This window comes from Anolis carolinensis, chromosome 2 (genome assembly GCF_035594765.1).
Source record: "Anolis carolinensis isolate JA03-04 chromosome 2, rAnoCar3.1.pri, whole genome shotgun sequence".
NCBI lineage: Eukaryota > Metazoa > Chordata > Lepidosauria > Squamata > Dactyloidae > Anolis > Anolis carolinensis.
The window spans coordinates 131,462,897-131,488,634 of record NC_085842.1 but is presented as its reverse complement, the minus strand read 5'-3'; the positions used below and the strand labels follow the sequence as shown (position 1 = coordinate 131,488,634).

At 38.2% G+C, this 25,738-nt stretch overlaps 1 protein-coding gene across 12 annotated transcripts in view; it reads right to left on the bottom strand.

The window, feature by feature from the left end:
* Positions 1 to 25,738, bottom strand: part of spag9 (sperm associated antigen 9) — a 105,302-nt gene that overhangs the window by 59,903 nt on the left and 19,661 nt on the right. For 4 of the 12 annotated variants that reach the window (XM_062970538.1, XM_062970541.1, XM_062970539.1 and 1 more), the window contains exons 3-6: positions 25,232 to 25,302; positions 16,360 to 16,454; positions 11,044 to 11,076; positions 8,479 to 8,632 (exon numbers count right to left, since the gene is read on the bottom strand). In XM_062970538.1, the coding sequence (XP_062826608.1) occupies positions 8,479 to 8,632; positions 11,044 to 11,076; positions 16,360 to 16,454; positions 25,232 to 25,302 (353 nt within the window). Of the gene's footprint in view, positions 1 to 8,478; positions 8,633 to 11,043; positions 11,077 to 15,459; positions 16,324 to 16,359; positions 16,455 to 25,231; positions 25,303 to 25,738 lie in introns of those variants that run through there. The other 8 variants (XM_016991379.2, XM_008104535.3, XM_008104541.3 and 5 more) reach the window with 4 other exon arrangements.

Here is a 25,738-nt window from a genome sequence, read left to right as displayed (position 1 = left end):
CGGACTTGATGGAATATTAAGTTGTGCAATCACCAAACACACTTAGATTCAGTAGCTTCCAATAGGAACTAAACAGTACTGTTTGGATACCTGGCAAGCACTTCTACCTCTTTCACAAACTTATATTCACATCTAGAATGTATGCAAACATGATGTGCAGTTTAGCTGTATATATCTCCTATCTGTCAAACAAGCCAGGTCTTACAATATATTCTAAACACAAAAACACATAAATAGCTTGCAATATCATTTCACATTCATATATTCATGGCACCCTTAAGAAAGACATCAATCTGAAACAGACTGGACTCAATTTAAAAAAATAAAACAGTTTGTGCACTTAAATGTTCACTTATTTTCTTCCTGAAACCCATGTATTTGTCTTCTGCAAAAGATTCAAACATTGAATAATCTCTCTCTTCACAGTGGACGCTGTTACTTCCTACCCTCTGACAAACTTTTAATTATATGCCACCTCATGGGAAAATATGAAATGTGACATTCACTAAAGACAAACTAGCCATGAGAGACCTGACACATTTGTTTATTCATACATGTTTCTTTTACACAAAGAATGGTATATATGAGGTTTGAGTTAATCTTTCTCATCACGATAGTTGTTAAAGATATACTACACCAGCCTACAACAGACTGAGAAGCCACTGTCGTTGTGTTAATCACACCACTGCTGGGACCTCACTCTGTGAAGGCTGTGTGTTGACTGGCTGTGCACCGACCTCCACACTTAAAAAAAAATCACGCACAGGCGTCTTCCAAAAAAAATAAAAACAAACCAACAAAAGTCCCATGGCGATCAGCAAGTGGTGACAGGGGCAGGACTGTGAAATCTGGAAGCCCCTAGTCATAAACTGGCACATGGGCGGTGGATATGGACTCAGTCGCTCTACCTCAATGTCCGAGGCAGCTGAGTAGTCCGGCAGCTGTATCCATGACTGAGCAGCCCTTTTTAGGATCCGCTCCGCTCACCCCACACGGGGAAGAGGCTAGAAAAGGTGCCCTAAACATAGTCTGCCTCTCTTACCCTGACTGGACTGCCGCGTCCAGAGGGGTCACCACTCTGCGGCCAAAAAAGAGAAATGAACTTTGGAACATGGAACATATGGACACTGTTGGATAACACTGACAGCAAACGCCCCGAACACAGGACTGCAATCATTGCAAGGGAGCTGGGACGCTTTAAGATCGACATAGCAGCCCTTCAGGAGACCCGGAGAGCAGGAGAGGGACAGCTGAAGGAAGAAAAAGGAGGCTACACCTTCTTCTGGAAGGGACTGCCTGAAGAAGAGCGAAGAATACACGGAGTTGGCTTTGCTATTAGAAATGACCTGGTGAAGCACCTGACTGAAGCACCCACTGGCATCAATGAACGACTCTCAACCCTCTGAATTAACCTTGCCAAAAACCAACAGGCAACCATCATATGTGCCTATGCACCAACACTAGATGCTGAAGAAGATATCAAGGAAAATTTTTATTGTCAGCTGGACACTGTCCTATCGGAGATACCCAAGGAGGACAAAATCATCCTCCTGGGGGATTTTAATGCAAGAGTCGGACGGGACTCCTGTGAACAGGGATCATAGGAAAAGATGGGGTCGGAAACAGCAACTCGAATGGCATCTTGCTTCTCACCAAATGCGGAGAGCACAATCTTGTCATCACCAACACGCTCTTCCGCCAGAAAAACAAGCTCAAGACATCATGGAAGCACCCCCGGTCAAAGCATTGGCACCTCTTGGACTATGTAATTACACGTGCCAGAGACCACCGCGATGTGCTTCTCACAAGAGCCATGACAGGTGCCGATGACTGCTGGACAGACCACAGGTTAATCCGATCCACGATGGCTATCAAGATTGCCTCCAAACGCAGACTCCAAGGAAGAAAAATAAGGTGCAAAATGAACACCCAAGCCCTTCAGGAGCCTTCCAAACGAGCCCTTCTCCAAACAACAATCAAGGATCACCTATCCACAGAACACCCCAAAAATGTTGAGGAACATTGGAACAAACTGAAGACCTCCATCATCACGGCCTGCGAAGAAACCCTTGGATACCAAACTAAGAAACATCAAGACTGGTTTGACGATAACGACAAAGAGATCCAACAGCTAACTGATAACAAAAGGAAAGCCTTCCAAACATGGCAGAGAGACACCAACTCTGCTGCTAAGAAAAAGATCTATGCCAGTGCAAAAGCTGAGGTCCAAAGAAGGACCAGAAAACTCAGGAACATCTGGTGGACAAAGAAGGCTGAATAAATCCAACACTTTGCAGATACCCATGATGCTAAGCAGTGCTGCGGAGTTCAAAGAGGCACAAATGGAGGGCTTAAGGGAGAAACATGCCAAGAGGGACCGCCTTCCACCTGGAAACCGATGTCCTCACTGCAGTAGAACATGCAGATCAAGAATAGGTCCAAAACATCTGGAGGGCACCAGGTTGAGCAAGGTTGAGGTACAGTTTGATTCGAAAAGCACCTTGCAATGGACTGACATCAGTCTTGTGAAATCCATTTTGTTTTTCCATTAGACCCTCAAAGCTTTCCACCAGGAACCAAGTACAAAGGACACAATGAGAATTAAAGAATATAGAGCCCAGGAATTTGTTCCATGTGTCAAAACATAATGATTACTAGTAACTATTCTGTCTTAAGCTTTCTTCATTCAATAAAAGAAGGGGAAAGAGTCATTTTGTTATTGAACAGCCAAGAGCTCGAAACATCTACTGAAAACCACCCTGATATCTAACATGAAGTCTCAGCCTACCTTTTGCCCACCTCTCACATAAACCAAATTGGTCACAAATGTCTACCAAGAAATTGATGGAAGCAATTACTTGATCCCTATTGCTAGCCGTGATTAGAGTAGACCTACTGAATGAACAGAATGTACAGATATGTTTACTCACCATTCAACAATTGGGTCAACAAGTCTAACTGAATTGGGAATAAGCAATAGGATGCAAATCTACCAATAAGTCCAAAACAGCACATTTCTTTAAGATATTTTCATGTTCTAATACTGGTGCTTCACCTGTATGTTTCACACTGTTGTCAGTGGTGAATCTCCAGCACTGAGGAAGTTTTTGTACCTGCTGGCTTATTTTGCTCTACAAACACCCGATTGGTTAGCCCTCTTATTCTTCTAGCCACTCTGCTTCCTCTTCTACTTCTCTATCAATCCAGCAGCTGTCAGTATAGCTCCCTCTATGTCTCTCTGAATCATACTAATATTTTCCTTTTTCTGTCTAGAGTTTAATTCAACTGACTTTAGTTCCTGATTGTGTTTCTAAAACAAGAATGTTACACCTGGCTTCAGACCTTGGGCCCTGTTCACTAAGTCGCTTTAATGAACCGTTTTCTCCCTTAGGTAAATATCTTTCCAGATTAAATGTTAGGCTGTTAGGAATTGTAGGAGTTGAAGTCCATAACACCCAGAGGGCAGAAGTTTGCCCATGCCTGGATTCATGGGCAAACTTCATCACTAGAGTCATTACAGGAGAGTTTTTACTTCATGCGTTTTTATGGAATACAACGTCTTCTTTGATGTGACAGTGTAATTTCTATACATATTAATTTGAAAATCTTACTATATTAAATAAGACTTACTCCTGAGTAAATTAAGTTGGAATCACAACTCAGCATCAAGTAGAAACACCTGAAAATGATGTCTATCTTTAAACTGGATTTAATGCTACCTGAAAAGAAATGGCTTTTCAATAAACTGCTTACAAAATGCATTTAGATTGATTAAATTGTGAAGATTGGATTTCTGTCCTGAGACACCAAATCAAAATGCTAAAACCTGAACTCAAAAACATAAAATGCATATAAATTGCCTATCTATCCTACTTATCCCAGTCACCAAAATCTAAATAAAACAGAATAGCATTTCCAAAGCATAAAATCGCAGGTGCCAGTCAGTATGTCCAAGGTCTGTGTGTAAAGGGAGCCTCGTGAGGTACTCATTTCACTGAGGTTTGAGGCACAATTACTCTAAGGCTGATATGAAAGATACAATGAAGTCATTCCACAAGATTACTTTTTTTAAAAATCAACAAGATTTGCATTACTGCCACTTTTTTCTCCCATTGGTGGTTCCTTTGTTTTTGAACCCCTGTGCAATATCAAAAAAAGGCTTTTCCAACTTTTTTTTAGCTCCACAAGCCAGGAGCAGGAGACACCTGAGTGCAGCACACTCTTAGGCAGTTTGAAAAAGAAAAATAGTTGACTAGATCTTGTTTTAAGATTGCAGCCTTCTTGTCCCAAACTAGTTTTTCCCACCATCGTGGTGCCAAAATATTCCAGACTGTGGTATCACTACATACTACAGGAACTTAAATCTATGTGGATTCGTATTATGCTCTTTTTGTTTGACCAGAAAACAACAAAGCTGTCCATTATTATTCAGTAACATGCTTCCATCAGCTGTTCCAGCAAAGCACTTATAGAAAAGGTTGAACATAACTGCTCCCCTCCTCCTACCACTGAGCTTCTGACCCTTATTTCCACAACTACATCACATCCTCAAAAAACAAAACAAAACAAAAAAAAACTAAGACTATTCAGCACTACATCTTCAACCTTAATAAATAACACATCTATCAATCAACCATTTATGAAAGGAAAGGAAACTGCATTCTTATCAAGTTAATCCAAGGTAAGCTATAATCATGGAATAAAAACTTGGCTTTGCTTAAGCGTTTCTCCGCCTCTGTATTCTGAATGCATCCACAAAAGAATGCAGCACACAGACCACTAACCTTTGCAGACAAAAAGCTCTAGACAAATGGTCTGACTGCCAACAGAAAAGGGCCAAGGAAAACCCCAGAGCTTACTTTGAACAGCTTAACAAAAGAAACCAACTGGCTCGGTTTCATAATTAGAATTCTACTGATCAACTGCCATTGTTACATTTCTGCTCTGGCATTTGAAATATCATATTGTCTGGGAGAATATTAGCATGTTCAAAAATGCCCGAGGATTTGAATGAGAAAATTAGGAAAGCAATCTTAAGATTTAATCCCTCTGTTGTGGGCTCTTTTTCCATTTTCCTTTTTTCTTGCACTTCAGCTGTTTCATCTGTGGTAAAGAGACAACCAGGTAGCCATAAAAATGTAAAAAAAGAAACGTTGATATTCTGGAAATGTCAATATAAAAAATGTCCTCTGTTGGCTTTTTTTGGAGGAACCATTTAAAAGAACAGAAGTCTGGGGAAAATTAGTAGAATATGGAATATGTACACCAAACCTAAATTTATTTTATAGTGTCAGCAAGACAAAATGCTTCACCCCCAACATATATAGCATTAAAATATATTACTTGGTATATTTATGGAATTTAGAAGTACAGTACAACACCCCTTTATCTAAGGATCAATACCCACTTACCCATACTCCTAAATATATACCACTCCGTCCTGGAAGTGTTGGGGGGGGGATGCATCTCTCTAGTGTTTCTAGTACTAGTAAAAATAAATCCACCATTTCAGGTATGCATGGTGAGGTTTTGTAATCCATCCCCCACGCATACTGGGGGCACATATATACAATCTTTGTTTTATACAAGGAGAGCTGGAAGATACTTTCTAGCTGTGCAGGCAGATGTAGTAATGTAGTCTGTGGTTCTTTGTCAGAACTTTCTTCCACACACTACCAGATTTTTCCTTTGAGCCTTCTGTGCTTTCTGATCCACTTTCTTTTCTCTTTTTATCATTCAAGGCAAGAAGAGGATTTCCCCCCAAAAGGCAATAGGGCGTTTGTATCACAATCATTTGAGGGGAGAGCGGAAATATTGACTGGCATAATTGTTTTTGTTTCTACTGAACTTCAGTGAGTCACCAGAAATAGGAAATCAGCCATTAGAATCCCCTTCCTCCAGTATGCTCCTCTCAAGAAGAAGGCTGTACTTACCTACAAAGTATGGAAACAGAGTGGATATGATTGCTGTATACATATAGAGCAAGGACAGGAGTTGTGCAGCCCTCCAGTTGCTATTGAGGAGCAACTTCCAATATTGTTCACTTAAAGTTTCTGGTACTACTAATAGAGTTATATCAGAGGGGCACATGAATCTCACTTCTGATCTAGAATATGTACAATAATTATTGTTCCCTACTTCCCCAGGCTCTCTTAAACAGAAATTTCATACTATTCAATTCTGAGAGCTGATTTTTTTAAAAAGCATTTCCTTGTTAGGGAACAGAAAATACCTCACTGACTTTTTTCTATGTTTCCAAAGTTCTAGTCCTTTACATGAAAAAGTGAAAGTGTGTGTTGGGGGGGGGGGGGGGAATAAGGGGGGAAGCATCTATCCCACCCCATTTTTGTTCCTGACTCTCTCATCTCTTAAAACTGTCAAACCACAGCACTGGAAAACCTTTATTCACCCTGACATAATCCACAGGGTGGTTGCTAGGAAAAAAAAAACAGGTTTGGACAAATCCAGTAGATCACCATGAAGGACATAACAAGTATGTAATGCAGCAAAATTTTGGACAAATGCCAAACTACTTTGCAATGTGTTAGTGATTGGATTTACTAATATCTAAACTGAAAGTTAGGAAGAACCTTCCTCTGCCCATCTTCCTCAAATAGACTAAAGTGTGGTTGGTTTACTGCAATGTTCAGTAAACTACAAAAGCTTCATTTCATTGTACGTTCTAACCAACTGATCTTCATAATCTTTACTTTAAAATGTTCTTATGTGATGTAAACTATGAAAGGCTCAAACCCATGAAAATAACTGAAAAAATTCTTGAGTGAGTTCAGTGATATTTTTAAATTATTATTTTTTACAATGATTCTACCCCACTACAAATTATAAGAGCTCTTGGAGGTGTGCAATAAAACTATAATGCTTTCTATAGCATACTTTCTGTAAACTGTAATAACTGTACGGTTTACATGAAATTTCAAAACCCTCCATGTACAATCCAGTTCAGATTACATGAAAGGAAATAATTTGAAAAACTTGATCACGGACAATACCACATTCAATTTAAGACAGGGTGTTGATGGGGGCAAAATCGGGGCCGGGCTGTGGCGCAGGCTGGTAAACAGCTGCTGCAATAAATCACTCTGACCATGAGGTCATAAGTTCGAGGCCAGCCCGTGGCAGGGTGAGCACCCATCAATTAAAAATAAAATATAGCCCCTGCTCGTTGCTGACCTAGCAACCCGAAAGATAGTTGCATCTATCAAGTAGGAAATAAGGTACCACTTATAAAAGTGGAGAGGCAAGTTTAACTAATTTACAACATTGGAATGAGGAAGTGAGGAAGTGCCATTAGAGTGGATGATGAAGCAGCTTCTCCCCCCTGTGGCCAGAATCGAACATCCCCTCAGGAGAAGTTAAATTGCCTTTGCGTCTGTCTGTCTGTTGTCTCTGTCTCGGTTCAATGTGTTTATGGGCATTGAATGTTTGCCCTATATGTACATAATGTGATCCGCCCTGAGTCCCCTTCGGGGTGAGAAGGGCAGAATATAAATACTGTAAATAAATAATAAATAATAAAATGTAGCTACACAAACCTATCCTAGGCATGGAACAATTGGTGGCTTTTGAGGTATATGGAAGGCATTGTTTCTCCACTTAATTTACAATATTTCTACCTTTCTTTTGCAGTATTTTAATCTACAGGATCAAGCTATACGACACCTTAGATAAGAGTGTAAAGGGTGTCTCCTTCACCAGAGTGTGACTTGCACATAATCCACATAGCAGAACATACACATATAGAGGAGTGATCAAGGAACACCAGCTCCTGATCTGTTTCCAGGGGAGCCACCCCCAAGCTATAACAGCGGCACAGAATTTCGGTTTCTAAAAGTCTGAACAATGTAAAAGCAAGAAACTGCAATCAATATAAGAACGTTATAAATGTCTGCTAGGTGGACAGAGTACAATCTCGAAGAAAAGATAATACCATAACCACCTCTGTAGGATACAGTGCTATGGCCTTTAGCACAGATGAAATGTGTTATTCAAGTAAAGAATAATTACTCTGGTTTAGCATGTGTATGTGATATATATCACAATACATTGCTCTTATCCTATGTGCACTCATAGGGTTTGTAAAAAACAAAAAGGTAGCCCTGAACTCACTGATAATCCAACAGAAAAATATTGCCTGAACTGTTAATTTGTAAAGGCATTCTACATAGGCCTTAGGAAGCACTCTACCCATTTAGAAAGTCAGATTTTAAAAGTCTATCAGGAAACTCAGAACTAAGGCCCTAGATTTCCAAATCTCAACAAGTAAATAAGACCAATTATCAAAACACATAGAAGGAAAAAAAAGACTCACCTTCAACTTACCTAGAATGATTCTTACTTACAAGTATAGAAACTAAAGAAAGACAGTTCAAGGTTTAGATTTCAATTACATATATAACATATTGTAAGAAACTTATTACTAAAAATTCTCAACGCATGAAAAATACACCAGTAACTCACCTTTAGGCTGGTGCGAGAGCGTGGCTGGCTTATTTCACGGTATTTCCAAGTGTCTGACCCAGGAGTGTCCACTGTTCCTCTCTGAGTGTCAGGTGTAAGAATCGCATCTCCTGGAGGAAGTGGGAAGATGCCCAGTGATATAGGAGGCTCCTTCCTACACAGAAGAAGAAAACCATTCATTAGTTTTAACTTCAAACATTGGCTGCATTCACACATAATACTAAGCCAGGGTTAGTCTGAACAAATCTTACTAGTGGATAAAGTAAGCAAATATTAATTTTTGGATCCTTTCCTCAAATGATTAACAGGTTTGCCTGTGTGACTGCAGATGTGGAGCTTGGTTTTATTTACGCTGGGCATGCAATTTGTTAGTTTCTGCCCTGTTTTTTGTTGTTGTTGATTTGGCAGGGATGTACATTATGAGCTATATAGATTTTTGCAAAAGGGTTTGAGGGGTAAGAGAGGTATTTCTAAGTGGAAAAGGTTTGTATTGGGGGGTTATTTTGGCTGTCCTGGTTGCTTTGTTATGCTGTGTGGATTTATAGAGTAGGTAGCTGTGGGTTTTTCTGCCTGTTTGTTTCTGAACACCACCAGTTTTCCTTTGTGGATCACTTATATGGTTTGGCATTTGGAAGTAAGACTACTGTCTTAGAGAATTAGAAAAATGAAGAATTTGAGGACAGGAAGCAAGCAAAATCAGCACAGTCTGAGAGATTTATGTTTTGGATGTTCTGGTCTCACACATCTACAGCTTGGTGTTAGACATGTGTAAGCCCAGAAACAAACTAGGAAGATAAAATAGGGAGTTCAAGTATGAAAACAAACAAAGCAAGCCTGTGTGGTTTTCAACCTGTGGGTCCCCAGATGTTTTGACCTTCAACTCCCAGAAATCCTAACAGCTGGTAAACTGGCTGGGGTTTCTGGGAGTTGTAGGACAAGACATCTGGGGACCCACAGGGTTAGAACCACTGGATGAGCTATCCTCAACCATGGCTTAAACTGGGTTTTGCTGTCAAACTACAAATATTGTTTGAGACCAGGTATGAGTTCAAGCTTTCAAAGAAACTATACCCACACTAAACAAACCCTGATTTAGTATTATGTCTAAGCAAAGCCTCTGTATGAACTTTTCAATCTTGGAGGAAATAAGGAAGTCCAATATTCAGAAGAAATCAGACATTGTAAAATACATGCAAGACAAAACTTTCTTACATGTTTCAACATGTAAGTAATAAACAAAATGGATCATATTCACTCACTTTGTGGGAACTATTGGGATTTTTTAAAATTGTGATTTAATTATTAGAAGATCTCAGTTTACACCAATACTATGGAATGGGGCACCATTATATAAACATAATGAAATCAGAGCAAGGTCCAGCAGGAAATAGAAGAACTACACATCACATTTGAAAACGTTGAAAGCAATAGAATAAAAGCATTCTGTCCTGACTAAGAGATTACTTGCATGGTAGCTAGTTTCAAACAGTGTCAGTGAAAATGCCTAGCCAACCAACATTGCAAAAGGGGTAATTAAACTGTGAGCTTCGTGCCTCCCCTGACTGCAAGGCCCAATGCCAAGATTTCCTTAATAGGAAGAAGTGATTTTTAAAAGTCTCTATTTAGAAAAATATCTACTATTCCTAACTTATAGTGGAACAATTCTGGAATTTCCAAAAACTGCAAGCCCTAGTGCTAAATTAAAGATATTTTTTCTAGCTCTAGTTTATGCAGGACTCTTAAAAATACTATCAACATGACAATGAATTTAATTTGAAACTATTCCTTTTCCAGCAGACCTAAGAAATGGTCAAATTGTGATCCTAGACGTTGCTGGACTTCAAGTCCCATCATACCTCCCCCACTGGCTATGCTAGTTATAGCTGATGGGAAACCCCCCTCAGCATCCCTCTAGACTGCCTCCGTTTCTCTCAACTCTAATAAAAATGAACAATTAATCAGGTTATTTCTCATATATGAATATTTTCACTCTACCTACCCAATAAAGGCATTTTGTTTTCAACTGATGAAAACAAGAGGCTTTAACCTCCACAGTAAGTATTTAGCCAAACTTCTAGCTATCAGTCACTGACATTATATTGTTCATTCCTTTGTTTCTGTGGAGGTGTAGTTGAGCCAAGACAGATTAAAAGTAGAAAGACAAAGCAGGTGAAAAAAATGACAAATATATACAGCACACAGGCGCTATATTTCATATTTCATATCGCAGAATGCAATGAGTGCTGTTCATAAAGAGTATACATGTGAAAATGTTAAAGACATAATTTATATAGTTAAAATAGGGAAACATAAAAATGCATATAGACAAATGCAAGGGTTTATTGGAAATGTAAAACAGTGTGAACAGTAGTTCATTTAGCTGTGAGTTAACAGTTCCGTGGTCACACATTCAAAAGTATTCAGAAAAACACATGAAAAAATATCGAAAGCAAGTTTGATTTAAATCGGGGGTTTTCTAGCCGATTTAAATTGTTGATTTAAATCTCCATGATTTAAATCAGTCTATCCTGATCTGATAAAATTAGTGCCAGGGAGAAGCAATACCTGTTCAGTGTCCTTACTACGGTTGGCATTGGACTAATGATAAAGAACAGCTTGGTTAATTGGCCAATAAAATTTGTATTTAAACATTAACATATTCAAATGGCAACAAACATACAGACTAATTAGAAACACAATCTTCCTGAAAACTCCAAATTAAAGTATATCACTTGTGCATGCATAACAGGGAGTAAGTGGGCGATATACTGGCATATGGGTGGAACATAATGCAAAACTGATTGGTAGGCAGGTATGCCGGTACTGACAGCAGTTATAAGACAGAATGCCACATACTATAGGCAGGAGCAAAACACTCCAAAGTAACATACATTCATGCAGTGGACGGTCTTATAGCAAAGAAAGGTACAGTACATTCAGCAAATAATAATCATTTCATCAAGTCCACAAAGCCGAACAATGGACTAGAATGATTGAAAATCTGGCAACCTATATAAAAGTCTCTAGTTATCAGAACTCCTATTTATCTATACTGGAGGAGAGAATATTGCAAAACCAAGGAAGACTATTATCATGAATTGTCTGAACTGTCTTTGGAGCAAATAGAAATTGACAAAGAACAAGAAATAAGATGGAAAACGCTCACCTACATAAAGAATCCACAAGTGTGCTAAATTTACAAAGGAAGAGTCTTTAACATGGCAATGCCCTTCCTACTGAAGACACGCTTGTCCAAATCACTTTTTTCGTTTCAGGAGCGACTTGAAAAACTGCAAGTTGCTTCTACTGTGAGAGAACTGGCCATCTGCAAGGACGTTGTCCAGGGAACGCCCTGATGTATTGATGTTTTTACCGTCCTATGGGAGGCTTCTCTCATGTTCCCGCATGGGAATCTAGAGCTGTCAGACGGGAGCTCATCCTGCTCCCTAGATTCAAACCGCCAACCTTTCGGTCAGCAGTTCAGCCAGCACAAGGGTTTAACCCATTGTGTCACCAGGGGCTCCATGTCCAGATCACTGACATCATTTAAGAAGGGCATTTAAAACCTTCCTTTGTAGGAATGTGTTATTGATTGGGCTGATGCTCCTACTTCCATTGGTTTTATCGCTGGATTTTTTTTGTTTGGTAACTATGTATGCTGTCACAAGAAATTTGGCTGAATGGTGAGGTAACATTTTCACTAGGTAGGCATGAATGACTGAAACAAATCACCGCATCAGTAATGGTCACACAACACTGAAAATTTTGAGTGTAATGTGAAAATGAACATAATGGCCTGACTGAACAAATTATTTGGTAAAAAGAAGGAAAAAAAGAATTAAGTAGTTTGCTGAGTGTTCTCACATTTGTAAAACCCTGGTGGGGCACATTGCAAGTGGGGAGGAAGAAAGTTCACTTATATTAGCACTACTGATAAGTCTTCACAAATTTCCAATAATTTTTCAGTATACTGTACTACAATTATGCAAAAAAGGAGGTGGCAGAGTATTTCTATATGAGAAACTCTTGCCCCCTTAGGATACAAAATCCCTGTTAACAACAGGATATAATATCAAATTCTTTACAACAGAATGTTACAGAAAACCCAAATAGCTGGCAAGGATTTATAATATATGAAAGAAATAACTTTTGCAAATAAATATATACTTAGCAAAGCAAACTCTTACAGAACTCAATTTATCTCAGATTGATATAAGATTTAATTCTAGTCACATTATACCTATCAAGATTTTAACTCTAGATCAAGCTGAGAGATCAGGGATCCTTTCAGTTCAATTTAAAATGAACGTGTGTGTCTGTGATAACGAGGATGTTGAGAGGCAAAGGCAGGCATTTGCCAAGGGATCACCTTAGATTGCTGCATGCATAGCTCCAATTACTGTGTTTGCCACCTTAACACTTTGACAAATATTCTTGATTCTGCAGACATGTAAAGACTGCATACCAGACACAGTTGACCCTCCGTATCCACAGACTGTGCATCCAGACTCCACCAACCAAAGCATGAAAATACTACAAAAGCAAAATCCCAAAAGCAAACTTTGATTTTAACATTTAATACAAGGGACACCATTTTACTATAATGGTTGAGCAGCTACGGATTTTGATACCCACAGACTAGGTATTGGAACCAAACCCAGGGGATACAAAGGAACCACTGCATTCAAAATAAACTAATATATGCAAAACTCTCTTTAGTTTGTACATAAATGTACACATCCTTATTGACTGTTACACATCTCACCTGAACCCATGCCACTGTAAAAAGATCAATAAAACAGTTGGGGATTTTTCAGCCAAACAACACATAAAGTGTGTTGGTTGCCAATCAAATGACAGTAATCTGACTAGATCACAGTGTAGTCCAATACACTTTGAAACTGAGCTGCTGTGTACTGATGGCAGCTACAGTACAATATGTGCCTATAGTTTCATAACCCTGTAGAAATCTGAACATTTCTCTGTGCACACATACATGTGCATGCCTATATTTTTCTTTGAAAAGCAAGCGCTCCCTCCATGCAATTAATAACTGTCAAACTTAAAAATTTATGTATGTCTTTTCATTTTAAATAATTACTATTCAGTGAAATCCTCAGTTTCAAAAATGAAAACCAACAAAACACTGTTTTCTTGAATACTATATGAATATATTTGTTGCTGTTCCATGCCTTCAAGTCAACTCTGAGTTACGATAAAGCTATCCTAAAGTTTTCCCAGAAAGTTTTAGTCAGAGGGGGTTTTCCATTAGCTTCAACTAAGACTGAGAGTGTCACTGCCCAAGGTCACACTCTTGCCCACTGGATTTTCACAGCTCAGTCGGAATTCAAGCACTGGCCTCTCAAAGTCCTAATCTAACCTCCAATTTACTACACTATGCAAAAAAAATTAGAATGTATTTTCCTTTCAGAATAAGTACCCAAAGGAATCTGAAAACTGGCACCAATCTATTACAATTCAATTAAACATTTTAAATACTTGCTTATCATTTGACTATGAAACTATCTCTCATGCAATGCCAAACCATAGACCAGCACATACCAAGAACTAGCTTTGTGCTTGCACACTTTTCATCCACATGACAAACACACAACCTAATTAATTAGCAATTATGCTACTGGTGGACTGTATATGGCCTGAAGCAATGTTGCCATCAGCTTTATATCCTCCTAGTAGTTTAAAAATTCTCTATTATTTCAGCTGTCTGGTTTCAGATATCTATATTCATCCTAATATATACAAATATATGTAATCCATATTGCATAATACTGATTATAATATACCAAAATATTTAAACACACAAAGGCACCAGAGGGCTACACATTAATACAGTTTTAACATTAACACTGCTTTTATGAATAAATATTTGACATAGTGAAAGATACTGCTTCCTAATTAAGCTTTCTTTACTTCCCAGTTCTGTGAGACTGGTCTTTTCCTCTAGTATTAAGTTATATCTAAACAGATTGGGTTCTTGGGATTCCTGAGGTAATATTGAACATTTCCAGCTAATTCTGCACTTCTAGGTACCATGAAGTTTGTTGTCACATGGGGGAGCCTAAACTGTGAATCCTCCCTCTGCCAGTATAAATTGAAATTTTAATCTTAATTTTATGGCACATGTTAAAGCTTTGTGAAAGACATACTTACAACTTAATGTTTAAAATGTAGATGCTGCTAATTACAAATATACATAAGATTGCAGTTCTTAACATTAGAGCATTCTTATCAGAAAACATGGTTGCCCTGTTGTAAAAGTTGCAAAACCTCTGGCAAACTCTGCTGTTATGATGAAGTAAAATCTATAGCATGCAATTATGTTTTATATTGTCCTGTGTTTTATGTTTTTAGAGGTTTTCAGAAATAATTTTTTGATATGTTGCAACCTTGTATGAATGTAGGTTTGCTACCACATTGCATAATAAACCATTTATAAAATAACAAAATCACAGATGGCATGTAATATGAAGGGCATAAGGACCGCTATAGAGGATTAGGACCACTTAGGACCACTACTACTAAGCAAATGGTTATAAATGCGCATTTGAATCTCATTTTTTCTTGTTAGTATGCTAAAAGTGCCTTTGCTTTTAAGAAATCAACTTAGAAACAAGATGAAAAGACACACATTTTGTCAATACAGTGAACATAAGCTCCATTTGTAATTTTTTTCACTCAGCCCTTCTCTTTATTACTGGGGTGTAAATAACACAAAAGTGCTAACAGATTTTTTTTAAAGAATACTGGCTTTGTAATCTTGGAGAAAGCACAATGAAAATTTCATTTTATGGTTTACAATGGGCATTTCTGTGATCTTTGGATAGTCAACCAATGCCAAATTTGGACTTGATATGCATCATTCTGCTGCTCCCTCCCCCCCCCCTTTCCCCGAGAAGAGAAATAACAGGGAGGATAAGAACAAAGAACAGAAAACCAGCAGATGTTCCATGGACTGAGTACCTGAGAATCCTTGGCAGGTTCTGCGTCAGAGCTGGCACGCCAGTGGATATAGAAAAGTGCACAAGCAGCAAAACAGAGAGAGAGACTAGTATAGCTGAATTAATGACCACCGCCCCGCCAACGAAGCCAAACACAAATAGCAGCATGCATCCAGGACTCATGGCGCTGAGCTGGCATGGTGAAATGCAACAACCAATGCTACACCGGGGACAAGGGAGTATCTTTGTAGTGAGAGTCTGTCATTCAGAGGCTGCCACAAAAACAATGCCATCGGCAGCAGCTTTCCAATCTCTTCCGCAGCAGCTCCAAAGCAAAATGACATCACTTCACTCTCCTCCCCCACCTAGAAGGGGGAAAAAACCACCAGAGCAGCTTCTCTTCTTGCCGGCATTGATGCTGCAACCTAAAGATACAAGCAAGCTTTTTTGCAGCTTTCTCCTCCCTGCTACCTCAAACCTTCCTACCTTGGTTCTAAGTTCATTGGCTCGGAAGCTATGACATTTACATAACACAATCGTAAAGCTATAGTTAAAGATGCTCTCTTGTGAACACATGCCCCCCCCCAAAAAATGTAATCATGCAAACATAATTCAATTATTTCAAATCCCTTAAAATCGAATGCTTTTATTGTTTCTTGTCTCTTTGTTCTTAGAACAAAAATGAAAAAAAAAAACCTGCTCTTCTAGATCTGTGTAGACACACCCATCGGTCTAAAGAAGGTAGCTGACAGTTGAACCCAGGTCCTGAACTATCCCAACAGTAAAAGCATTCCCTGCTCCAACTTTTTTCCCCCTCAGTTTTCTAGCAATACAGTTGTTCCAATGCAAGCTCACTATTGTTGAAGACAAAGAAGATACAGCACTGCAGAAGACAGAAATGGCAAAGATGATTAGAGCTTACCTAACCCTAGTGTGCATGACAGGCTCTACCTGATCGCCCCCCGTCAGCTGATGAAGTTTGGCTCTTTCCAGGTGTTCCATGTAATTATGAATCATCTGTCATTGAGAGGGGAAATAACACTAAGAATTATTTTTAAAACATGTCTATTTGATAAATGTATGTTCCCCATCTCCCTATAATAAAACTCATTTGAAGGTACTAGATGCATTCCATTTGTGGTGCTTGGATTTAATGAAGTATTTTTACCGTAATAGTTAATTCTGTTCCTTATACTGAGAGTTATCCTTCCATGCTCAGACTCCACATTGCCCCTATGCAACCATAATAAATTTTAAAGTTATTATTTCAGGGTAAACAGTCAATTGTTAGCCCAAAATGTAAATAACAATGTATACAGTAGGGTCGCACTTATCCAAGCTAAACGGGCCGGCAGAACCTTGGATAAGCGAATATCTTGGATAATAAGGAGGGATTAAGGAAAAGCCTATTAAACATCAAATTAGGTTATGATTTTACAAATTAAGCACCAAAACATCATGTTATACAACAAATTTGACAGAAAAAGTAGTTCGATACACAGTAATGTTATGTTGTAATTACTGTACTTATGAATTTAGCACCAAAATATCATGATATATTGAAAACATATCACAAAAATGCCTTGGATAATCCAGAACCTTGGATAAGCGAATCTTGGATAAGTGAGACTCTACTGTATTTTCATCAGGACAATATACAAATAGTTTGTCACCAAGTGCAAATCAACCAAATAGACGCTAATAAGTGAAGCAGATGCCACAGTAAAGTGAGAAAACCTCCAGAAAATTTTCACCACATGTGTTTACAGACAGACATTCTGTTCAGACAAAACAGCAGACCCCAATGTTGACTAGATGACTAAGGCACGATAGGTCTTGAATACTCTCCATACTCCTTCCATATTTGTGAGAAGATCAGAAATGCACACTTCCCATTTTAAGCATTCCACTGTTCCCCAGTAGCACCTGAATTTGGCAAAATGAAGTTTGTTCTGAAACCATTAACACAAACAAGTCACAATTAATTTCTTCCAGCCACAATGTTAAATTCAGTTTCTGTGCAATTTCCATCTTCCAATGGTGAGCAAATTAAAAGTGTGGGACAAAACATATTGTCATATTTTACCTTAAAGTTGCTACAACTACTAATAAGAAGGATGGGATAAATAAATAAATAAATAATAGAAGAGACCATCAATTATTAAACACTATATGGCCACATCATGAGAAGATAGGAAAGCTTGGAAAAGATCATGATGCTGGGGAAAATGGAAGACAGGCTGACCAAGGGCGAGATGGATGGATGGTATCCTTGAAGTGACTGGCTTGAGCTTGAAAGAACTGGGGGCAGGGATGGCCGACAGGGAGCTCTGGCGTGGACTGGTCCATGAGATCACGAAGAGTTGGAAACGACTGAATTAATAAAGAAGAAGAATATGTTCAACTGAACTATTTTGAAAGTGCTACCAGCTTTTAAAAAAGATGCTTGGACACTAACCAGTAAAGAAAATATCTCTCAACCTATTTGTCCAATTGTGAAAATATATAAGCTTACAATTAAAAAATACAAATCTTTAATACAAACTCTTCTACAGTTGAAAAAAAAATTGTTAGCAGACCTAATATATTTTAACTACTGGTAATTATAGCTGGAAACACCATCACATCAGATTATTTCACACTGTGGTCATCAATATGTCACAACATTGTTTTTCCAGCCTTCAGGGCTGATTTTAATTAAACTTCAAACTGACAAAAAGTAGCTCTTCATTACCAGGACCACAATAAACAAGATGTAATCAGGAAAAAGCCACATTCACTCTCATCAATAACTACACTTTTAAACAAAGGCTTTATCTTGTTGCTAATATTGCAAGCTTTTGACTGCCAATTAACACATTGAAATGATCTAGGAATGTCCTGCATGCTAACAAAAGGCATGGTTTATGACCAACTACACCATTTATCTCTCCTGAAACTGTTTGAGGAAAAATTCTAAAAAGCAAACCTTGACTTTGCAATTCACCAAACACTATACGTATAGATGTGCAGGCATACCCCTTCTGTAGCCTCCTACCATTTTGCAGATCCTCAAGATCTCTCCAGCACCATTATACGTTTTCTATAATGGGATCTGTACATCTATGGATTTGGGTGTCCATCTAAGATCCTGGAAACAAACCCCAGCAGGCACTTCTGATTAAGTCATAGCTTTTAAATGTATTTGTTTTACTATGCCAAAATGCTTTCTGTTACATGCACTTAATGTTCAACGCCTTATATAATAGAACACTATTATCTACATAGCTTCAAAATGACTTCAGCTATAGCACAGCCATAAGGGATAACAGCATGCCAGGACCTATATTTCATTTCAGGATTAGCTACACAAATCCAGCTGTCTCAGAGTAAACAAGCCTTTTATTAGGATTCAGATTTCTGAAGGCGTAAAAGGGGCTCAAAAGTAGTGCTGCCCACCATCTTTGTTTTTCATCCAATTTGCTTTCACACCTTATGTGCTCTAAGCGGCTCATTATGCTGCCATTAATGAACACGTAGAAGTCATTAAGATTCCAAAAATCTCTGATAACTGAGTTATACTGGAAGACATAGAGAGATGTTCTTTCAGGTTAAATAAAATAGTTAAAAAATCACTTTTCACAAGACTTCTGTACCCCTAACCACTGCAGGATCGCCTTCTCCAATACAATCCTCTGAGGTTGGGGGGGGGGGGGGGGTGCTACGGCAGCCAACAAGAACCCAACTGGCAATCATCACCAAAAGGACCTTTAATTGTATTTTCCCTGCATGTCAGGCGGTTGGACTGGATGGCCCATGTGGTCTCTTCCAACTCTATGATATTATGATTCTATTACCTTTTCATCAGCTGCTCTATGACTGCGGAATGACCTGCCGGAAGAGATTTGACAACTAAATGAACTGTCCGAATTTAAAACACAACTAAAGGCCAATCTCTTCCAGCAGGCTTACCCAGTCAGATTTAACTTGTGAATTTTAAACATGTATTCTATGACTATTGCATTTTAGTCTTTGTTCAATGTATTTAAATATTTATGCTTTATAGAAATGTATTTTAATAGATGCATATTACTGGATGCATTTTATGATGATATGTTTTAAATGTGTCGTGCCCTGCCTCAAGCTGTGAGGAGAGGCATTTGGCAAATAAAATGTATTATTATTATTATATAAGTATGACATAGCAAACAAGATAGATATGTTGGATTTCCTTTAACAAAATCACAAGTCGAACACTTCCCAAGTGTCTAGGACTGTGTGATGTATTTTCAGATGATGCGCGCAGATCCCAGTAGGGTGGCCTTTTGCAGTTGGCAGATCGTAATTTTGTCAATGTCTATTGTTTCCAAATGCCAGCTGAAATCTTTTGGCATGGCACCCAGTGTGCCCATCACCACCGGGACCACCTGCACTGGTTTCTGCCATAGTCTTTGCAGTTCAATCTTGAGGTCCTGATAGCGGCTGAGTTTTTCCTGTTGTTTTTCGTCAATGAGACTATCACCTGGGATGGCAACATCAATGATCCAAACCTTTTTCCTTTCCACAACTGTGATGTCTGGTGTGTTGTGTCTCAGACCTTTGTCAGTCTGGATTCGGAAGTCCCACAGTATCTTTGCGTGCTCATTTTCCAATACATTTACAGGTTTGTGATCCCACCAGTTCTTTATTTCTGGGAGATTTCTGAGAATTTTTCTGACCCTTTGTGTGTATTCTTTGCTGACCACAATTTTCACATGTTCATGCTTGATGTTGTCCGGCTGTAATATGCCCAGATATTTATAGGCCTCTGGCTGGTGACACTTTATTGTTTGGCCATTAGGCATATTTATGCCCTCACTTTCAATATTTTTCCCTTCTTCAATACCACTGTTGAACATTTGTCCAAACTAAACTCCATGCTGATATGAGCGCTAAAAATTCGGACAGTGTTAGTCAGAGACTGGATTTCAGTTTGCGTTTTCCCATATAGCTTCAGGTCATCCATGTACATCAGATGCGAAATTTTGTGAGATTTTTTAGATGTTTGATAGCCGAGGTTGGTTTTTTGTAAGACTGTTGACAGAGGGATCATGGCAATAATGAAAAGCAGAGGGGACAATGAGTCTCCTCCTCTTCTGATGTTGACAGGTCCATAGCTTTCATTTCGAACAAACAGTTCAGTTTTCCAGTGCTCCATCATGTTTTCAATAAAGGTGCCAACATTTTTAGAAATCCCGATGGCGCCCGGGCACTTGATGATCCAGCTGTGTGGGAGTGAGTCAAAGACCTTTTTGTAGTCAATCCACGTCATGTGAAGATTAGCTTTTCGGCTTTTACAGTTCTCCAGAATCATTTTGTCAATCAATAATTGGTCTTTTGTGCCTCTGATTTTCCGTTTGTTGCCTTTCTGTTCATCTGGCAAGATGTTTTTTTCTTCAACATAGTCTTGAATTCTGTCAGCTATGATGCCAGTCAGTAGTTTAAACATTAAACGTTATTGGCCTGTAGTTTCCTGGTGCTGCTCCTTATGCTGGATCCTTTTGTATCAGGTATGTTCTTCCAGTTGTTAGCCATTCACTGATACTTCCTTTCTGCAGCATCTCATTGAATTGTTGGGCCATTTTTCCATATAAACTAATCAGATGTTTGAGCCAAAATCCATGAAGTTGATCACTACCAGGCGCTGTCCAGTGTTTGACTTTTTGCACTCGTTTGCTGATCATTTCAGTTGTTATTTCCATCTGTTCCATTTTGTTCTGTGAGAATTTTCCTTCAAACTCCTTTAATCCACCCAGCGTTTTTGTTGTAGTTCTTATTATTTTCCCAAAGCTCTTTACAGAACTTTGTTGTTGCAGTTTTCTCTGGCTTTATGGTTACTGTGTCTGTTGTTTGGTTCAGACTCTGGTAGAACCATCTCTGGTCTAATTGAAACAGTTGATTTTGTCTGTACTGGATGATTCTGGCTTCATATCTTTCCATTTTTCTGGCTGTTGCTGTAATTTGTTCTTTCGCGATCTCCAAAGCTTCTTCAATTTTTCTGGTGTTCAGTCAGTACTTTCTGATCAGGTATTGCTTGATTTTGTCATTCTTCAGTTTCTTCGCTTTCATATTTTTCAGGTTACTTGCATCTGATCTAAGTTTCTTGATTTTCAACTCTAGCCTGACCTTCCACTTTGGTTTTCCAGTTGATTTTCTTTGGGGCTGCCTTGGTTGTAGGAGCCCAAGCTCTTCTGTTACTATCACTGCTGCACTGTAGGCATACTGGTTTGTTTGTTCAATTGATGTTATTTGGACAGTGGAGAGTACTGTATTCACATCTTTCATGAGAGGTGGCAGGTGTCTCTTGGGCACTGTTTTTAGAGTTGGGAGCAGTTTTCTCATTGCATTTGGTGCAGCATGAGCCATGATCTTGTCCTTGAGCTCTTGTTGTCTTGCTGTCAAGGTTCCTGGTGGTTCAACAGGTGTTTCAAGTGCTGGTTCTTCAAATTCTTGCAAAAGCGCCACACTTTCTTCTGGTTCAATCTGTTCCACCATTCCAAGTGTTGCTGGAGTCTCTGCTGCTGTCTGCGCTGTGGTCTGATGGTAATTTGCTTTACAGATTTTCTGGATTTCTTCAAGTTCAACTTCACTGAACACTTTGTTTCTGATTATGAATCTTCGTTGATCAGCCAGTCGGGGTTCTGTTATCTGTGAGTCAGGGTACTCTTGTTTCCATAGCTGATGCATCCTTTTTTGGTAGCCATGCTTTTGGGGTTCAGATTTGTAATAGCATTTCATAACTGCCGTTTTCTGGCATTGTATATTTCTGCCGCTTCTGTGACTGTTCATTTATTTTTATTATTATTATTATTATTATTATTATTATTATTATTATTATTATTATTATTGAGGGATTATTGTAATTGCAAACATTGTCATGTGTACTTTTTCCCCATAATTTGTTCTGTGCTTTGAACAGCAACAATTACAAAATTTAGATTTATTATGTGTCCGTACTAAATGGAACAGAAATAATGTAAATAGATATAGCATATATACTCATTGCCAGATTTTGGATAATGTGGGTTCCTTATATGTAAATTAAATCAAAATGAATTTTATTCAGATGATGATGGAGTATTTTTTCCTCTTCTGCAAAACATTCATTGTTCTTATATACCATGTGATGCATCTCAAATCAGCCATTAGGCTAGTGTTTCATCTGAGTCTATAACCATCGGTCCATATTAAAATTCCTCTGCCTCTGTTCTCATTTTCTTTTCCTCAACCGAGTGTTATCTGGATCTTCATTTCCTCTTCCTCTGATTTCCCCCACTCTCTTTCCTCAAAGTCTTCTGCTTTCTGCACTGTGATCAATGTATGCTATTATTGCTTCTATGTTCTCCTATCTGAATGAAATCTGCTTGCCCTCAGTTAGTTAAAAAAATGTAGTTCTTCTGCTTTCTTAAAATTCCAGTTGGAATGACTGTCATCAGCACTTCCACCTTCTCTTTAGCCTTCATAGTCTTTTCATTATAGTGTATTGGATCTTGATCCAACATCTGCTTCCTTACAAAATGAACAATGATATCTCTTGATAGGCTACACTTACTCACTACCCATGGCAGACATATCTGGTTCCAGTTCTTCAGTTTATTTCTCCAGAAGAGTTGCAATTACATTGATACTCTTTTCATGAATGTTCTCATTAGGTTACACAGAGAGCCCTCTGGCGCAAACACACAATTCTCTTTCTCTCGTCTTCACTAAAGGAAAAACATCTAAGCCATGGTCATGTTCTTTCCAGTCTCCCTGTAGTTTCTCACAATTTTTCTGCTTTTGCCTCTAGACACTACACTTCTTTATTCATCTCCAAGGTTAATTGTGTCCACATTTGTTTCACTTCTTTTAGTTTTCATGTAAAGTCACACATGAATTCAGCCTTCAAGCCTCTCTTTATATCAGAGCCATCTGATCTTTAATCAATTGCATTTCACACAGAAGTCTTTAATTTATTTTGGTGGCTTTTGGTATCATGTTCACCCATTCTCTTCTGGCCTCTGTAGTTTTGACCTTTAATCGAGTCATAGTACTCACCACAACAACAAATACCTTGTATAATAAATCCATGAAAAAAGGGAAAACCAGCTTGGATGCAGTTCTGCAGTTTCACCACCAGACGTCACTCTTTTCCAATTGCTTCAAATTGCTGCTATTTATAAGTCTAGCCTTTCAGCTCTCAGTTGATCACATAAACAAAGGAAACTGATTGTGTCCTCATATCTTATTATGATATATAGTCAGTCTTGTAGCTATTAATATTTACTGTGTCGCCTTTTCAGAATGCAGTTTAAAACTCTAATTCTAATTAAAAGGCAATTTATTTGCAATTTATTTTTCATTATAGGTAAAGGTGATATTGCAGGAGAGTATCAGATTCAGAAAGTTTCCCTAATATGCAACATAAATGTATACTTGACTTCAGAAAATTGATTTCCTCACCACTTTTCCTCCTGTCCTTTAGACAGCCTACTGATGCAGTGAAGCACGTTGGCAATCTCTGCCCCTTCTGTTCCTGAATCCCCAAGGAAGAAAAATGTAGAACACGAAACAATTGCTCCTATACCAAGGAGAAACTTTTTGCATGTAATAAACTTGCCATTGGTGCAATCACTGTTCCCATCAAAGCAGAGTTCTTTTCTGGAGTTACAGTATACAGTACTGCCATTTCAAACCAGAAGTCCTACGATTCTCTAACACTAATCAATACTTAATCAAGGTAAACAAATATATATCTGCAAACAATTCTTGGTATTCCTTTGCAATTAAGAATGTACGTTACATGTTTATCAATATATGATTCGTCATCAAAATACTGGCATGGTTCATTTCCTGTGAGACATAATAAAATTATCCAAGACAGCACTTCTATGGGTTATATCCTTCTGTCATTACAAGAACTGTATTTTCTTGTCCTTTGCCAGTTTGGGTATTCAACAAATAAGGTACTTATAAGGTACATTGTGGAGGAGGAAAGCGTCTGATAGTTCACAATATTTACATGGCTAAGGAATTTCCTAATAATTGTGACTTAAGTACCGGTAGCAGTTCTGATGAAAATACTGTTTTTAAAATATTCCCCAACATAATTTTTCCCCTACACAGTACACACAAATCTGACCGTATTTAATTGACTTGATCTATGCTTAAAAACATGTGACAGAATAGAGAACAGAGCACTAACAAAACATTCATGCTATAGAAATACAGACAAAGAATCTATATTGGATTGTATTCCGTAATCAGCTGTCAGAGCAGCCTAGAAAAATGATACCAGATATCATTACTAGATACTTCTCTGAGAAGCTTTAAACAATTCTACTTGGAGTACTGAAATGACTGTCAGTAAGCTGTGCATAAAAGAACAAAGCATTGTAATTGATGTAAAAACAAGTTTTCTTGAGGCAAATTTTCAGTAGTTTCCCTTCCCCAAGCGATCATGCATAAGTAGAAGAATTAAGCACACTTTATGAACATATGTCCTTTTTTACCCCACATTCAATCATTTCAATATATATGAGACCCTATCAATTATATTGTTGACATGCATATTTGAATCAGATGTAACATTTCACTTCGATTAAAGGCATTTTAAAATATACCTGCAAGACTAGATCCAACAAGATTTCAAAAGGTCATTGCAAAAAAATCAAAGAAATATGCTGGCAAAATTGAGAAGAAACCCTCTTGATATCTCTAACATCAGGTCTCTGAGCCATAAATGCCTGCACAAATCAAATATAAAACATAGCTCAAAAGAAGATTTAGTTACCTACCTCTGTATGTCTTGAATGAAGAGCATTATATTCCTTCTTCAGTTCTGCCTCCCTCTCTTCTAGCCTGCTAACTGAAAAAAATTAATTTGCTCAAATGAGATGTATTGCCAACAAAATTAATGGAAGTCATTTACATTTCTTCCACTCTCTAAAAACTAGTGATTCACCTAGAAACCAATTATTGTTCAGGAAAGTGCATTCTGTCTTTCCGAGCTCTTATTCCAAACATTTCACTCAAACACTGAACAAGACAAAGCTGCAGAGCATTTGGAATGCGCACCAAAACAAGTTTCACATATGATTCTTAATCCATTTTCCCTTCTTGCTCTTCTGAATCAATGCAAGCTGCCCATAAAATGAAAAAGAGTGCTCACAAATCCCTCAAAGAATAGTACCATATATACTCATATCGAAGTCAATCATTGTATAAGTCAATGAAAGATTTATTGGCTAAAATGTATGGATTTTTATATGACCCGTGGATCAGTAGAGGGTCATTCAGCTGAA